At 45.7% G+C, this 18,398-nt stretch overlaps 1 protein-coding gene across 1 annotated transcript in view; it reads left to right on the top strand.

The window, feature by feature from the left end:
- LOC120836260 (putative acyl-CoA synthetase YngI) overlaps positions 1 to 5,977 on the top strand; it is a 155,158-nt gene extending 149,181 nt beyond the window's left edge. The window contains exons 15-16 of the mRNA XM_040217904.3: positions 5,103 to 5,216; positions 5,720 to 5,977. Coding sequence (XP_040073838.1) covers positions 5,103 to 5,216; positions 5,720 to 5,839 — 234 coding nt within the window. The 3' untranslated portion in view covers positions 5,840 to 5,977. The remainder of the gene's footprint in view (positions 1 to 5,102; positions 5,217 to 5,719) is intronic.
- The last annotated feature ends 12,421 nt before the right edge of the window (positions 5,978 to 18,398 follow it).

The following is an 18,398-nucleotide window of genomic DNA, read 5'->3' as shown; positions in this document are numbered from 1 at the left end:
GCAAATACGAATAATCCTACCCGCGATCACAAGTGATCGTCGAGGCCCACGCGCCGAGGCTGCCTAAATGACTGACTCTACGGCGGTTAAAGAGCCGAGGTTGCAACGCGTCGATGCCACCATGTGGGGAAGCTGATAGCCACGCAAATTTTGACCGTGGAAAAACCGGCAACGTAATGAGTGCGGCAGATACAACAAGAAACGTTGAGCTCCTCGCTGTCGGATTTCGTAACGCTCTCCGGAATCGAGCATTTGCCACGGAAAATATAGCCATCCGCTCAATATATAGGCGTTCGAATGTCGTTTACGAATATCGCCACGCGCGTTGCCGAGGGATCGCGTGCGTGGCCGAAGGGTTTACGCGATTGGCTGTCGCGCGAGAGGTCTGGGTTCGATTCCAGCGAATTAGTTGTTATTTGTTCTTTCAACTTGGTGTTCTGGTAAGTACAAAAACATTCTCAATTGATCGAGTTTCGAATTTTCTACTTGCTGAACATTATAGGCCGAATGTTCCAAAAACCCACGCAACTACAAAAGGCGTTTCGCGTGGCAAGCCCAAGTCAGTCTCACCCCAGCGTTCGACTCTGCTGTTACGCCAACTTCGACGTCCGGGATGCTCTGCTGTTGCCTTCTCTTTCCTTTTTTTATTTTTGGGCACAAGTTGGTCCCCTTATACATTTCAGTTTCTTCAGTTATTCTTTGTTTCCTCGCCTGATCATTTGTGGCATTTCGGTGGAGGTGCAGGGTAAAGCATGTCCTTGCAGCTTACCCCTCTGGGCGCCCGCAGTCCAAGTCCGACTCCAATCCCAGGAAGACCCAATAAAGACACCATCGCAACCCGAGTAAGTCGCCGCATCCAGGGCCTACACCCGAAATACGGACTGGTGCCAAACGAGACCAAGCAGCCAACGAGGTCGACGATGGACCACCAGTCGTCGCAGACCCCGACCGCCGCCCAGCGAACCCCGACCACCTTCCATATCGGGATCTACGGGGGCGTGGAGGACTGGGTTCTGCACTATGAACATGTAGCCAGCCGAAATAGATGGACCACTGACCAGAGCCGGCAGAACGTGTTATTTGCTTTGGAAGGCTCGGCCCGCACCTGGTACGAGAACCACGAAGCGTCGATTTCGTCGTGGAAAGAATTCCGAGCCGAGCTGCGACGCCCCTTTGCCAACCAGCAGCGACGACAGTGTGCCGAAGAACGTCTGCAAACGAGAACCGAAGGGCCAACAAAGAACGTCACAAGCTTCGTTGACGACGTTCTCCACCTGATGAATCGCGCCAACCAAAAAGCTCCCGAAGAGAAAAAGCTGCTGGTTTTTATGTGCGACGTGAAGGAAAACATCTTCAAATGCCTTGTTCGGAACCCGCCTACCACGGTCTAAGATTTTATCACGGAGGCCAGCAACATCGAACGTGCCCTTCAAGCACGAGCCGCCCACTATCACCGAGTTCCTGGCGTCGCTGCACCCACGCCGTCCAGCTGCGCCCTCAACCCCAATGTCCCAGAGATCAGCGAAATCGACTGGAACATTGTCCGTGAAGACACGCGCCTGCATCCATCTGTCTTTAGTGGTGACGGATGCAATCTTCACGTGAAGAGAAGGGTTTATTGTTCGCTTTTTCTGTAGCCTGTAAATGGAGACCACGTCGGATGGTTGGTGTCCTTCAATTCCAAGCATGTATGCCAGCCCCACTAAGACGGAGGGCAAAGACTCACCAGGTGTGACACTGAATTCATAAATGTCTATATCTTGGAGGCGACTCCGTTGTTCAGCGTCGTTCTTCTCCGTTCGCAGGCTTTCAGCAGTATGTGGCTTCTCTGAAACCGTGCTCTTCTGTGCCCCCCCCCTCCGACCGAAGGTCATGCATGTCCTTCGCGTGGGTAGACACCTTGGCTGGGAGGTTATCGTACTTGCAGGACACGTTTTCCACAGATAGTAGTCCTTCGAGCAAACCAAGCACGTCATGTGACGGCCGTGCTGGCAAATGTATTTTATGCAGGCGTCAAAAAAAGCAGAAATGTTTATAGGCTGATGTGGATATAGAAACATATGCCAAGGAAACGTAAGCACACCTAAAAAAAGCAACACCGACTAAAATTGTGCACAGCTTGAACGGTCACCGAGAAAATAGGTATTCGCAGTCGGTTACTGCAAGGAAGGGATGATCGCTGAAAAGCCCATGGTTGGTCTTGCGCCAGGTTGCAGAAGATTGCAATACTTCACAAGGGGGATAAAGACCGCTGACATCGAACGAGTTGTTCTGGAAGACCTTGCTGTGGTAGCAGACTCGGTGGTGTGATGCGATGATCAGCGTTCATCAGGACCACAGTTGGGGCATTTAGGGGGCGAACTAGAAGGCACGAAGGGGATCCTCTCCTAATACCGGTAGAGAAACGAGGTCTAGTATCTCCCCACAATATGCTGCAGGAAATATTTGGGCCCTTAGAGCAGGGTTTTAGGATCAAATATAGCACAATAGAGAGGAACGCCTGAACCCAACCACTTCTTCTTCACCTTAATAATAATAATAATAATAATAATATATTAAGGAATTCAGATCTGGCAGGGTCGATGTCGGACTGGTCAAAGCCAGCTAGGGCTTGTAAGACCAGGTGCAGAAATTACACAAAGAAAAAATCAAACAAGAGTAAGAAATGCAGCTCAATAAACGAAATTAGGAAAATTCGCGAGCATCGAAATATTACAGTTCCGTTGGAAAAACAGTGCAGTTCTTTGAAAGGTAGAAAAGGTAAAATATAAAAACAAATTAAGTAATACAAAATGCACAAATGCACGCACGTTTTCGTTGGCGCGTCACCACAAAAATAGGAAAGTGCTCCTCGAAGATGTGGCTGAGAAGAGTTAGCAATCGTATTCGTACAAGCAAGAAAAAAAAAACACGCACGCACTTTTTGACGTTTTTCTACGACACAGCTTTTGAGGTTCGAAGACGTCTTTAGGAAACATTTACATTACGGGAAAAGAGCAAAATATGAAAGCCTGTGTTGATATAAAACAAATTAAAAAAATAGCACAAAGGCAAAAAAAAATATGCCTGAAATTTTCAAAACATTGGAGCCAAGCGATAAGGTTGTGTGTAGAAATGAAAATAAAAAAATAATATAGTTGCCCAGGTAGGCTTCCCATTGCTACCATCAGGGATGGGCGAAATGCATGCAAATATGTATCGAAATACAAATACAAAATACTTCGTCAAAAATGTATTTAATTACAAATCTAACTACATTTCCGAAAAAAAAAACATTTAAGTACAAGATACAAATACAACCAAATGTATTGGGTCTCCTCCAAATACTTTTCCAAATACATTCCTCAAAATTTGCGTCAGCGACTTCAGGGCACCTGCAACGGGTTTCTATCTTATCTTAATTTTGCATCGCACACTCGGGAGTTAGTGCGCGAGGCTCTAGTAACGTAATAGAAATATTATCACAAAAAATGAAATGAGCTTGGACGTAATAAATGAAAAAAGTACAGAGCTTGAAGCAGCTCTTTTTTCGATTACATTTCGGTATAGACCAACGAAGAACCGAGACGACCAAGACGCGCAGCACTAGCTGGAGAATTTTTTATGGTTGCAACTCGCACCAGTTACGAAAATCTGGACGACCCGCGCATTTAGAATGTTCCAGGCAAAAATATGGATGGAAATCAGGCTGGAAAGCATCACAAGTTGTCACAGCCACTTATTTAGCCAGTCTGCCTGTGAACGTCGATTTCATCACTATTCTTGACCTGGACTAGCACCGTAATCACAAAGTCACTAAACGCTTGTGCTTGATTGGGAGACACTGCATTCGGTGCAGAACGTAGTTTTCTTCTTGCTCTGGACAGCGACAATAACTATGAGGGATGTATTTTCGCCGACAAAATTGTATTTAATTACAATTGTATTTGAAATACCCACGTTTGAGTATTTAAATACACACGTCAAATACATTACCCAATTTGTAATTAAATACAAATGCAAAATACACAAAGTATTTGAAATACGTATTTTAATTACTTGTATTTGAAATACTGCCCATCCCTGGCTATCATGATGGCTGTCGCAACACGTAATAAAACAAAGATCTAAGATTTTTCTTAAATGTTTTGTTGGAAGTCAGGGAAAGTAATGTGTCTGGAATCGTATTGAAAACGTTCGGCACATACTATTTGCGCATACTTTCACCATAGCGAGTTCTCACTCATGGGGTATGAAAAAGTGGAGCTGCTCCAAGCTCACGGATCGGTGTCGAAATGATTTTAAACTCGCTCCCCCAGAAGTGTTTCCAGATGACCGTTTGTAGAAATGAAGAGAAGAACGATGGTAGTTCAAGCGAGGCGAAGGAAGTTATCACTCGATGAGTATCCCGTGTGGTAAGCCACGCTTTTTGGAACACCAGGCAAGATGCGGTCGATTCTTGTGTGCCATACAATATAACAACTGAATAAGACTGAAATGCCCTGCCTCAGTAGACTGTACGCCAGCGCATGCATAATTCTATATTTTTATAGATAAAGGTACAAAACACTTTAAACTATACATTAAACAAGAAATCGTTCGCAACCGTCGGCAGAAGTAAGACATATGTTTGTTCCATGATAAATCACAATCAAAGTAGATACCTAGGTACTTAATCATAATAATAAGAATAAGAATAATTGATTATTAATAATTATATTAATAACTATATTAATACATAATAAAAAAATCATAATTAATGTGACCAAAAACAACTACCAAGTCCCCACGATTGGTGCACTTCTGGCACTTTGCCAAGAACACCATTAAGCAAGAAACGAAAATATGCATGATCACATTCAAGACACACTAATCGACGAATGGTCTCAAAAAAACGTACAAATTAAAAATAGTAAAAAGCGAGTATTTCAACAGGCGGCTGAAGTGACTGAATGGACAGACTTAAATTTTAGATGCACCTGATATATTTTAAAAACACGGAACCAGTATCGATGACCTTTAAACGGTATTCCCTTCCTTTACTGCATACAGGTAAAAGCAATTTTGGAGCTTACATAAAACATCAGAAACTAAAATAAATTCCTTCTAATTTTTTTTGACAGGTGATTGGAGTACCGGACGAGCAGACAGTTGAACGAGTATGTGTCTGGATCAAACTGAAACCAAATAAAACCTTATCCCCAGAAGACATCAAGGCATTTTGCAAGGAAAAGGAGGTATAAGACAAGTTCATACCTGTTGAGAGACTCCTTCAGTCTTCATCAGCATTATGAATGCTTGAAGTGTGACGCTATATTCTACCCCAAACATGGCTGTAAAGAAACGCACCTGTACTCAAGACACAGACAGTCAAGCGTTGCCTCTAAGAGTAGGAACATATTACTCAACGTTCATTTCGATCTATGCATCCCGGAGCGCGTAGTGACACTCCTCCGACGTTCAAGGGCACGCCCTACAATGTCATCTAGGCAAATATAGTTTCGCAAAGCCCTAAATCTTGAAAGATATGTCGGAGCCCAGAGTCAAGGGGAATAAACTTGTGAAAGCTTTCTACCACCAGGAGCTGGGATATAGTTAAGATTGGTAATCGCTTGAGGATAACAAAAATATTTATTCGATATTACAAATTATATAAACCAAATATTTTGAGTTCTTCTTTTTTTTTTTTTTTTGTTCAATGCACTTGCATAATTAAAACAAAACAACTTTGTAATTTCAGTTGCCCTGGTACAAGATACCGGAATACGTGCTGTTTGTGGACTCCTTCCCGAGGACTCAGACCGGAAAAGTCCAGAAGCACAAAATGCGGGAGGACAGTGTGCGACTCCTTAACCTCTGAAGAAAGATCAATCTGAAACAAAGAAACAAACGGAAAAAATTCTTTACTTTAAACAATTTTGTGTATTTACTGGCGTGGAAGCATTGTCTCACTGGAAGGAATACGCCATCGACCGCGAGCGCTGCTTCGTAAAACATTTATTAGCGCAGGAAGTTACCGGAGTGTTGCCGAGTATTTAACAAAACACAATAAAGAGGTATAATTCTTTTCTTTTTGTGTGTTTTTATAGTACTATTTTTAATAATTTTTATATCAACCCTAACTCTCTTCAGAAGTCAGTTGACAACAGTAAAACGTCACTTTGAGGCATGGAATTTCAAGTTTAGCACTTTTTTTTCTTCTGCTAATTCCACCTTTTCTTTTCTAAAGCCTGCCCTCTACATTTTTTATATCATTCACAGCGTTGCAAATTGCGTGTTTCGGGGCGAACAACTTCAGTTAGATTATTGTGTACTTAAATTACAAACTAACAGATTGTTTCTATCACAGAAGGTGTGCGTGGTGAAGTACCAAATAAATAAATAATATGAAACAAAACCAAGTGTATAAAGACAATTACTAAAACAATGGTTATAAGAATATTTTTTTACAGGTTTGTCGCCTTCTGCCGTGATCTTGTTTGTCGTGTTTGTTTATTCATCTAATCAGTCCTTTGCTTACCGTTCATTTTTGTCCAGTTTGTAAGCTTTTTTTGACGTAAATAATTATAATGAGCGTATAGGTAACAATTTTAATCTTGATTATCTCCATTCCAATCGCTCCTAATCGCCCCAAGCAAAACAAAATCTGGAAAAATACCTTCTCTGGCAGCTGGCTACAACACATAAACTCTCTTATCTGCGAAAAAAAAAGAAAGTTGCAATTTTTCGAAAAAGAAAAGTTAGCAGTGGGGAGAATCGAAAAAACGCCGGAGTCAAGACGCTTTGCAACCGGCACTTTGAGCGGTTACAATTTTTGTACCAAGCAAATGATGCAACATGTTTTTGCACTTTCTTCTTGTCTGCCCTAAGGAGAGTTGTACCCCAGAGTTTTAATAAAATCGAGACCGAGTTTCTTTTGTTTTTCTTTTGTTTTTTCAATATAGTTTTTTTTTTTTGAAAATGTGTTTTTTTATAAATAATTTTTCTTATGTTTATATTTTTATTTGAAGCTGATATTTTTCACAAATAATTTAGATGCCCTGGCCTATATTATGTGTAGCTTTCGAACTCGTTAATGTGATACAGATTGAGGTAGAATGCCTGAAAGTTAGTGTGTTTGTTGCACTTGGTCTAAAGTTAGGAATTTTATTTATATATATTGTTTTAATTCATAAAGCACACAATATTTGCATGCAGTTGACTTAAACTTCGGTGTGTTACATGAAACATTTTTGACGTACCTCTCTTTACCTGCCTTCCAGAGGACCGCAAAGTTGGCACCTGATGCAGTCCGCGGTGGGAGCGGGGCCGTCGCGCAATCCTAAAACATTTTTTTTTCTCGATGTGAAAACGCGGTTTCGAGACAAAAAGTTCCGTTTCCTTCGATTTATTTGAGTACAGATCACATATAAAAAATAACAGAAGAAATAAAAATGTTAACTGGACCTGCTGGTTCGATCTCTCGTGGAATCATCAAGTGGCGATTGCAACCAAGGCAGTTTACTAACTCACATTCCTGTTGGCCAAGTCCCGTTCCCTTGTGAGTCTTCGGACGGCTACTGCAGCTTTTTTTTTTTTTTTTTGCGAACTCCCTGCAATCCCAAAGCTTAAGTGTTAAGACACTTGTATTTCGCGCGGGTACTGAAAGCCGCTGTGACGCGCCCCCTTTCTCAATTACCACTTGCTTCCTGCCCCGGAACGCATCCTATCCCTCTTTTGACAAGATGGTTTAAGTTAACGTGCTCGCGAAACGCCGGCGGCCCTTCACTTGATTAAGCCTTTGAATTAAGACATCCCCAGGCACTTTTTCGGCTACTGTTATCCATACTGCTTTCCAAACCGGGCGAACACTACATAATGACGATGAGGACGTCGATGAAGCCGCGGGATGACGGCCCATTACGACGCGACACGTGGCAAGGGGTGCATCACGATTACCCGCGTGCTGAATCCCTGTCCCAAAAGCTGCGCGTCATTATCCCCACGTTTCGAAAACCACGCGCTCAGTTACCACATCCTGTATCCCTCACGTGCCAAATGCCCCGTTCTCACTTTCCCCGTCTCACTGTAATAGAAAAAAACAAATAATTAAAAGGACTCGGAATTCCAGTGCGGTGAATATAAGAAGGTAGATATTATTTACAGTTGTATGAACATAAAGTTAGAAAACAATGGTGTGGCTATATATACAGAGTTCAGTTCGCCGCATCCGCTTACGGCCCGGTGGTGCACGTCGACACAGGCATGGCGTTCATCTTGTCCAGGGAATGTTCAGCTGCTTGCTAGGCACAGGCGGAGGCTTCTCAGCGAGCTTGGGTGAAAGCACCACGGGCCTGGACTCGTCCGTTCGGGCTCCTCCTTGGCTGCCGAGACCACCGCTGTCGAGCCGGGTTCAGTGTCGTGCCCGCCCTTCTCTCACGAGTCACGAGCTTGTGTCCCCTCTTCCCTTCTCGTCGTCGTCTTCGTTTTCTCCGTATATCCAACTCTTGCCTTGAACTTCTTTGTCTTTTAACCATTTCCATCTTCCCCACGTTCACCGCATCTTCTTTATCGTCCTTTGCTCAGTCCACAGCGTTGCTCAGTCCACCTAACAGTTTTCACGCACGTCGTTTTCCTCATCGTTGGTTCTCCCACATCATCACAATTACCCCCCTTTTAAGACAATTGTTTACCAAAACATTTAAGCAAAAGAATTAAGAACTGTAGCCAAACAAACAATTGTTACCAACCAACACGACAACGACGAAGCGTGTTTCATACGTAGGTAAACTATTACCTTCCCCCAAAACAAAACCAGTAAAAGCTGTGGGCGCATTACATACGACTTAAATAGTCAGCTCCAACATTCTGGCAGCCCTTTATGTACGTCACTTTAAAATCGTACTCGGCGAGTAACAAACTCCATCTCAATACGCGACTATTCAGATGCCTAGCAGAGTGAATGTATTCAAGCGGCTGGTGGTCGCTCTGTACAGTAAAGCGTTTGCCAAACAAGAATATGTGGAATTTTCGCACTGCCCACACGAGGGCTAGGCATTCACGCTCAATGGTGGAATACGCGACTTCTCGTGGCAGTAACTTCCGGCTTGCATACGCTACCGGATGCAAGACCCCTTCATGTTCTTGCATTAGTACGGCACCTAGACACCTTTCCGACGCGTCTGTTCTTAAAATAAACTCCTTCGACAGATCTAGAGATTTCAAAACCGGCTTATCGGAGAGGAGTTTCTTCAGTAGCTCGAACGCTCTCTCCTGTCTTTCCTCCCAGATAACCTTGTTGGCCGCTCTTTTCCTTGTCAGCGCCGTCAGAGGGAGCGTTGTCTCGGCGTAATTGGGAATGAATTCCCGGTAATAGCCGGTCAGCCCCAGGAAGGATCGGACTTCTGTTTTAGTCTTTGGTCTTGTTGCGCCTTGAATTTTATCTAGCGTCTCTGTTAGGGGCTCGAAAGTCCCCTGCCCGACTTTGTGGCCAAGAAAAGTTTTTCTTGAATACCCGATCTCTGTTTTCTTTGGCTTGATGGTGAGTCCAGCGTCCCTCACCTTAGTCAAGAATAGGCTCATTGTCCTCATATGCTCCTCCCAAGTGTCGGTTGATATTGGGACGTCGTCAAAGTAATGATGTACGTTTGGCACACCTTCGAGAACGTTCCTCATTAATCCTGTGAAGACTGCTGGGGCTGTTTTTACGCCGAACGGCATGAACCTGAACCGATACAGTCCCGAAATAGTTGAAAAAGCGGTCGCATCCTCTGATCCTTCGGCCATTGGTACTTGCCAATATCCCTTGGCGAAGTCAAATTTAGAAAAGTATCGTTTAGTGCTTAGTTCAGGGAACATCATGTCGACTCAAGGAATCGGTTCGCAATCGGTTTCCAGAACCTTATTCAATTGGCGGAAATCTACGCATAACCGTGTTGATTTATCCTTCTTCCTTACTACCACAGCGGGCGAGTTGTAGGCTGAGTCGCACTTCTTGATTATGCCTTGGCGTAACATATCGCCGATCTCCTTTTCTACCTCTTCCTGTAGCGCAAAGGGAATGGGGTATTGTCGCACTTGGATTGGCGTATCTATCTTCAGTCTCAACTGGCATTTTATAAGCCTAGTTTGACCTGGAAGATCTGAAAATGTGTCCTGGAACTCTTCCAGCAGCTTCCTTGCATCGTTAGTTTGGAACTCAGTCATCTCTTCTGAGAACAGTACGTCTTTGTGATCTTGAAGCTTGTGGAGACCGACATGAGGGACCTCCTGTCTTAGCGATCCTCTTCCACAGCCATACCAGCCAAGACTTGCCTGGGAGCTCCAAGAACTTCTCTCTTCTCGTATCTCTTCAACATATTAATGTGAAACACGGTCGTTTTCTGACCAAGGTCTATGACGTAATCCACGTCATTCCTCTTCTCAACTACCCGGAATGGACCCTTCCATTGTGGAATCAACTTGTTCCTGTCTGTCGGTAACAAGATCAGAACTCTGTCCCTTTCTCGTAGTTGGCGCGCTCGACTCTTCTTGTCGTAGTGTTCTTTTTGTGTCAGTTGGGCCTTCTTGAGTTCCTCGTGGGCGGCTTTACAGGACTCTTCAAGTCTTTTGCGCAGATCAACCATATATTCGTATGTTGTCTTGGTCTCCGGGTCGATGTTCTCGTTGGTCCAGAGTTCCCTCAGAATCGCCATAGGACCGCGAACATACCTTCCATAAAGAAGGTCAAACGGGGAAAACCCCAGGCTGCTCTGGGGCACTTCCCTGTATGCGAAAAGCAACGGGGTGAGATATGTATCCCAGCTGCGCGGTTTCTCCTGGCACATTCTCTTGATCCTTTTTTTTAGAGTCCCATTAAATCGTTCAACCAGCCCATTACACATTGGATGGTAGGGGGTGGTCGTCAGCAGTCTGAGTGACAATAGGCGACTGATCTCCTTCATGAGAGCCGGCGTGAAGCATGATCCCCGGTCAATGACGATTTCTTGTGGCAGGCCTACTCGGGAAAACATTTGCAGTAGGCCCTCCGCTACCTCTACTGTGTCGATACTTTTCAGAGCGACAGCATCTGGGTATCTGGTAGCGAAGTCAACCATTGTCAGTATATACCTGTTTCCCGTCTCTGAACTGGGCGCGATAGGTCCGACGATGTCAATGCCGACTCTTTGGAAGGGAGTGTCGATAATCGGCATGGTTCCAAGGGGCGCTCTCGGCACCATGTGCTTAGGAATTTATCTCTGGCACATGTCGCACGACTTCACGAATCGCTTGATGTCCATTGCAATTCCAGGCCAGTAAAACTCCTCCTGGATGCGATCAGTGGTCTTCTTAGTTCCCTGATGTCCGGACATGATTCCTTCGTGCGCCAATTTCAGTACGATGGTTCGCAAATCTATCGGAACAACCAGTTGTTCCCATTGCTTGTGTGCCGGCGTCTTGTACCTCCTGAAGAGGATTTTATTACGCAACACGAATTCAGACTCGTGTGATTTTTCCGAGATATACTTTTTGCCGACGGCAGCAAAGCATTTCTTCAACGATTCGTCATTACGTTGAGATAGTTTCAAATTGTTGTGGTCAATTCCCGTCGGTTCGAGCGTCATAACTGGTAGTTGGGAATTTTTTTCCTTGCCGGCTACTCTCTTCAGCGCTCCCGCAGAATTAATCTCCGGCACCAAGACGCCACAGCCTTCTTTTCCACTCTCGTCAAGAACGAGTCCTTCGACAGTCTCACTTTTTCCTGACGTCCCCTTGGAAGTCTGTCTCTCTCCGTTCAGTTGTGACCCGCTTAGTCTTCCCTCGTCATTCCATTCTTCATCGGGATCATAAATTCCTCTCACCCCATGAACATTTCTTAACACCAAATCGTACAACGGGTAGTCCATGCAGTTGGCTGTTAGACTGCCCGTAAAAACGGAGTTCTCACCTCCATTTCTGACTCTGGCAGGTGCTTTACAGTCCTATCAAGTAGGAAAACCGGACTAGAGACACCAGTGAACTTATCATCGGGAACCAGATCTCTTTTTACCACAACCGTGTTGCAGCCGCTGTCTCTCAGTACGGTGACCGGACGACCGCACACCTCTCCCCTCACCACTGGCATATTATCTAGCAGGAACCGTGGAGCCTTTCCGAGTGCCGCATTTACTATCAGTATCTGTTCTCCGTTTCTCAGTACGATATATGTCTCTTCTGGATTTTCGCTATCAGCGACTGTCAACATACAGGATGCCTGAGGAGTCTTGCTACCTTTATCTTCTGGCTTCCAGTTACACGCATCTGATTTGTGTCCTTGCTTGCCGCACCTGCAGCACGCAGATCTGTGTTGAGCTCTGGAGCTGGTCCAGCATTCTGCGGCTTTATGTCCAGGCTTGTTGCAGAGGAAACATCGGCTCACTCCCTTGGTGAGAACCCTCAGTCGACTACCCTCTTTATTACGACCTCCACTCTTATGGCTTAGGTCCTCTTCTTTCAAGCTAGACAAGCTAGTTCGGCCCTGCGCTTCCAAAAAGTGGTCTGCAGTTACTGCCAAACTCTCGAGGGTTTTGCAATCTCTCTCCTTCAAAAATATAGACAGTTTTGTGCTACATCTTCTTACGAACTGCTCTGCGACCTTGCGATCTCTGAGCCCATCAAATGTCTTAATGGTGTCACCCGTCTCTAGCCATCGGTCGAAATAACCGAGGAGCCGAGCTGCAAATTGTCTCCCGGTCTCTGACTCTTCTGGCTTGCTTTGCCGAAATGTTTCCCGGTAGCCTTCTGCGGTGTAGCGAAACCGCTGAAGCAGGCTAAGCTTTACTTTTGAATAGTCCAATGACTCTTCGGGTGTCATCCTTCCAACGACCGTTAAGGCCTCACCGGTGAGGCAGAGACTCAAGGACATCGCCCACTTTTCTTGGGGCCATTCCTGACTGGTCGCCACTCGCTCGAAAGGTAGGATGTAAGCATCTAGGTCATTCCTTTTGTCATTAAACGGTGGGATTAATTTATGAGCGCTACGACAACATGTTTGCCTCCCTGGGTTTTCTCCACTGCCAGTATCCTGCGGATCCTCATCTCGAGGTGAACTGTTGTTTCCTCGCAACTGAAGACGCATCTGCAGCACCGCCTGTTCTTGTTTGGAATCTGTGAGCTTCTCTGTCAGCCGTTTCTTGCGCCTCCTTAGCTGCCTCTCTTGCATCTTCTCTCATTCTGACCCGTTCTTCTTTCTGCCTGACTATTTCTTTTTCGACCCATTCGCGGAGTTCTATGCCCGATACCCCAGCTCTCTTCCGACCGATAGCAATTTATCAGGATTCATACTGTAACTCTTCTTACAGCACCGTCTGGAATTCTGCTCTCAATGAGATGTTAAAAAGAGAGAGTCCTGTCGCGGACGCCAGATTGTGATGGAAAAAAAATAATAATTAAAAGGACTCGGAATTCCAGTGCGGTGAATATAAGAAGGTAGATATTATTTGCAGTCGTATAAGCATGAAGTTAGAAAACAATGGTGTGGCTATATATATACAGAGTTCAGTTCGCCGCATCCTCTTGCTGGTGGTGCACGTCGACGTAGCGGGTGGTGCACGTCGACGTAGCGGGTGGTACACGTCGACGTAGGCATGGCGTTCATCTTGTCCAGGGAATGTTCAGCTGCTTGCTAGGCAGAGGCGGAGGCTTCTCAGCGAGCTTGGGTGAAAGCACCACGGGCCTGGACTCGTCCGTTCGGGCTCCTCCTTGGCTGCCGAGACCACCGCTCTCGAGCCGGGTTCAGTGTCGTGCCCGCCCTCCTCTCACGAGTCACGAGCTTGTGTCCCCTCTTCCCTTCTCGTCGTCGTCTTCGTTTTTTCCGTATATCAAACTCTTGCCTTGAACTTCTTTGTCTTTTAACCATTTCCATCTTCCCTACGTCCACCGCATCTTCTTTATCGTCCTTTGCTCAGTCCACAGCGTTGCTCAGTCCAACTCACAGTTTTCACGCACGTCGTTTTCCTCATCGTTGGTTCTCCCACATCATCACACTCACCCTCTTCGCACTTCAACCTTCATTGTTCAGGTCTTAGACTTATCTGTTGAGGGTATAAAATGGCTCATTTAAAGAAACGACACAATAGATGGCTTGCAGGTTACATCATTCACGGCCATGCCGGTATTTTTGCCGCTCTCGTTTGGTTCGCCGTCTTATTTGCAGACCGCAGAAGTTGTTGTTCGCAGAAACCAGTAAGTAGAAATAAACGTCCATACTAAGCAATGGCGACACTTCCAAGTTATTTATAAGGTTAACTTGAACGGCTCAAAGAATTAGAATGATGTACAGGTGGCCAGTAGCATAAATCTGCATCACCAGCAATGCACTTACCTGTCATAAAGGGAGCTCACACGTAGATTTAGACTGGATTTACCTAGATGAATACACACTTCTTTTTTAGAACAACGCAAAAAAAATAGAACTGATGCTTGGTGTCGTGATAATTATGGCTGCATTAGGTGTTGATCAACAGTGGTGATAGAACCTACTTTGTTGTATCTGAAAATCCGCGCCTGCTTCAGAGTCGACTAAAGCTTTGCTTCAATGCTGATTGAAAAAAAGCTCTCACTTGAAACGTTTGGCGATGTGAGACATTTTCTATCTGTTTTCACTTCTAACTATGAAAGACGTAAAACTGTTTACTTCTCTTCTCAAGAACGGAAAGTTTTGTCCAGTCATTTCTTACTTAAGTCCCGGGAAAGACACGATTCTGTTACACATGGTCGCGTGCACGCTTTGTTAGAAGCAGAATGCCCCGCCGTCAGATTGCAGACCCGCGGCCACCTGACACGAAGGTTGGCGTGATGGGCTTCTTAAACTGGGGCTATTGAATGAGGGGCAAAATGGTCACGGCGTGTGCCGAGGGGGAATTGACACAGAGTTTTTGCCAGCGGGTGCTTTCGTGCACCACTAGGTTAGAACTGCGTCGAGAACGTCGTCGACTCCGTGGCCAGGGCCACAAGTATTGGACAAGTAGAACAGTTTGACGAATCTACCAGTGACTGACTTTAATATGAGGAGCGCTTGGTAGCCCATTTTCGTGCCAACATAGTTCCCAAAAACCTCCAAGTGGACGCCTTAGTGAGTTTGATCGGTCCAAAACTTATTCCTTCCCCAAGTCTTTGACCGCTCCGGAAACCCCATCGTCCTTTGTCGACGCATTGCCTAAACTACTTCGTGGCCACTTGTCGCCCAGGGCGTCTGTTATTGGCGAGCGAGCTGAATTTCACCATCGGTTGAAGTACGAAGACGAAGCTATTTCACAGTTCGTAGCCGAGATACGACGCCCTTCACAAACATGCGAATTCGAAACCTTCTTAAGTGAGTCACTCCAAGACCGCTTTTCCCGTGGACTTTAACGAGTTGACGCTCAGAGACACGTGTTCACCGAATATAAGCACAGAACATTTCAGAAGGCGATTGAACCTGCCTCCTTACTGAACGCAGATGTGAAGAACGCGAAGGAAACCCATTCAATGTCGGACAGTGACGCGGCACTACACAGGCTGCGCAGCTCGGATTGCAAGCTACGAACAATGACGGTGCATTGCTATCACTGCGCATCTCAGAAGCACAGCGCTTTGACTTCTCAGCACGCCCAGGCAACGTGTTAAAATAGACCCCTTTCATAAGTCACGTGCCGATTATTAGAGGGTCGGAAATGCTGCACAATGGCGGAGCGACTCCATTGAGGAACGTGCAAGTCATTCCATAAGATTACGGACGTCGGAGCGGGGCCAACACTTCGAACAACTCGATGTCGCCATCTCCAGGAGTTCGTCGGGCTCCGCTCTTGAACCCTGCGTAAAATATTTGGCGTCCATTACTTGACACGAAAAAGTGTGCAAAATATTCCTAAAATATTCGAGCGTCCAAGAAACGTTATAGTACGCCTGCAAATATATTTTGTTTTACTGAAAACGCTACATAATTCCAAATCTTCACCCAGCTGTATGCGGTATAAGATATGATAGAGCAATAAATACCTACCTCATTCCGCCCCCCAAAGTTTTGGCAAGCTGAAAGCCCCACAGTAGAAGGATATACAATTTCCACACTCCCTCAATATCTTTTTAGAACGCCCTCTTATGCCAGGTTTATGAAAACGTGTTGTTTGCTTACCAACTTTAAGTGTGAAACGCGCCACTCTACCACGCTTGTTTTCCAAAAGAAATTCAGTTCATATTTTCTTTCATATGTAATGCCCCCGCGTGTGTAGAAGCCAGACAAAATGCAGATTCACGCTAAATGAAAAAAAAAAATCTTGTATTTTTCACTGTGGTTGAGTTAAAAGAAGTTAGGAGCACATTATAGATGGGATACACTATGCGGTAAGGATTAGCATCTACCATATCTGAAAACCTATGACGCAGTCAATATTTCTCTATGAGTAAGTGTAGATGACCATAGGTCATCTTCACATTCTCGAAAATGACCTTCGCCCTGGAGAAGATCTTTGAGTATTTCGGTATAGTACTGGGGATTTTTATATTACAAATGAAGATATATTAAGCGGGTCTTTCGTGATTATATTTTGGCACTTGGAAAGGTGCAAACGAAGGAAAATTTCCTCTTATGCACCACTACGCTCTCATTTGAAGAAGGTTGTTTATGGAGCATTTGCAAAACATATTTCATACATATTGTTTCCGTATAGCTGCAATATATATTTAATATTTTGCGTTACATATATGCCGCTCAGTTTCTATAAAACTCTTCTTGAAGAATGGCATTGTTGATGAATTACTAGTTACGTCTTTTGGTTTTGGAACAACTAATCAGTTTCCGGATCGCCATTTTGAAATTACCTTGCCACGGATATCTGGAAAGCGTGACGAAAGGCCTCTAACTCTCATAAATCAAAAATCTAACTGATCCGGCTTTTTATTCCCACGGAATCTTCTCCTTCCATCAGTGGCTATCGCAGCATAGCCCTGCCTTTGTAGACGAGTGAATCTTCATGGAGTGTTTGATGCGGGTCGCGGAGGCTACTGTGGAGTATCAGGTAGCTTGCACGGTAAAAAGATCAGCCGGCTGAGCGATCGCATCGCTCTCAACAAATACCGGCTTGAGGCGGTGGACGGACACAACCGTGCCACGGCCATTGACCCGCAGCGGGAATGCTTTTTCGCAGTGTGCCACGACGAGGTGGGGTTCAATGTAAGGTGGCTGCAGCGAACGGCGGACGCCGTAGACGCGCAAAAAAACGCAGCCGCTTTTCTGCAGGTCCGGATGGACGAAGGAAGGCTTGTCCTGGCGTGTCCTCGACGGAGTAGCGCAAACGTCACCGAACAGACGGGCTAAATCCTCCACGTAAAGCAATTCTGCAGTCATCATGGGGACGCCACGGGTGGAAATAGTAGGGCTGACCAATTCAGCTTGGAGGACGTCTTAGACCTCCAGCGCCAGTTCGCAGGGCAGCGAAGCCTGGACATGACTGAACCGTACCTTTTGGAATGTAATGTTGGCCAGCCGGAAGCTGCCCTCGGCTTGAAGAATCAGCCTTTAGGGTGATGTGCCCAGAATGGAAGCAGGCCAATAGCCTAGGTGCCAGCGGTTGCGGCGGAAGTTGCGGAATGTCCATCATTAGCTCTGTCGAGGTGGTCGTCTTTCTTTGGTATTTTGTTTTGGACCGCCAGTACGGCATCCCTTGCTCTGTTGTCTTTATCCGCCTTTTGACGCTTCGGTCGGGAATGAGGAGGCGCTTTGGGGAGACGAGTGTCGCGTTTCAGGGGGTCCCGTGCCGTTGCAAGTCGGAATTCTGCTTGTTTATGTGCTTTTCCCGGTATCGAAGAAAAGACCGCGGGCATGTCGCCCTCTTCGTTGCATTTTGTGCGGAACCCCGGTTTTCAATCGCACGAGAAAGCACTTAACTTGCCCACGGGAGGCTGTTGTCTCAGCGCAACGTACGTGTACCCCTTGACCTTGAAACGCGCGGTCAGACGTAAAGGTTTGCCGGGGAACGCACGGCCGAGACATTAGGGAATTGTAGTAGACCGTTTCCGCAGCCCGCTAAGCACCCGGATAGCGCTCCGTAATCCGCCACGAGACCTTGAACTATGCAGAGAAGGCTGGCGGCGCGCCTGGCGCGCCTGCGCAGCTGCGGCGTTTCCTTCGGAGATAACGTAGCGGAGGAGAAAAACGATCTACTACAACTCCCTATTAACACGTCACCGGTCGCCAGCTCCTTTGCTGGTAGACAAAGTGCTTTAGAGCTCTCGGATTCGTGTCTCGGAACTCTTCCGTGGCGCCCGGGGACCAGGTGCTCCCTATACAGGGTGTTTTTTTTTTTATTCTTACACATTTGTTAAATAAAATTCGTGAAAGCTACACTAATGCGGTTTGTGCAGGTGGGTTATACGACCAGGCGGACATTATGTAGGTGGCTAATCTTTGCGATAAGTCGGTTAATTAATTAAAATTCGTTAAT

The sequence above is a fragment of the Ixodes scapularis genome, unplaced genomic scaffold, assembly GCF_016920785.2.
Source record: "Ixodes scapularis isolate PalLabHiFi unplaced genomic scaffold, ASM1692078v2 PGA_scaffold4__175_contigs__length_147842914, whole genome shotgun sequence".
NCBI lineage: Eukaryota > Metazoa > Arthropoda > Arachnida > Ixodida > Ixodidae > Ixodes > Ixodes scapularis.
This window is presented reverse-complemented; position numbering and strand designations above follow the sequence as displayed.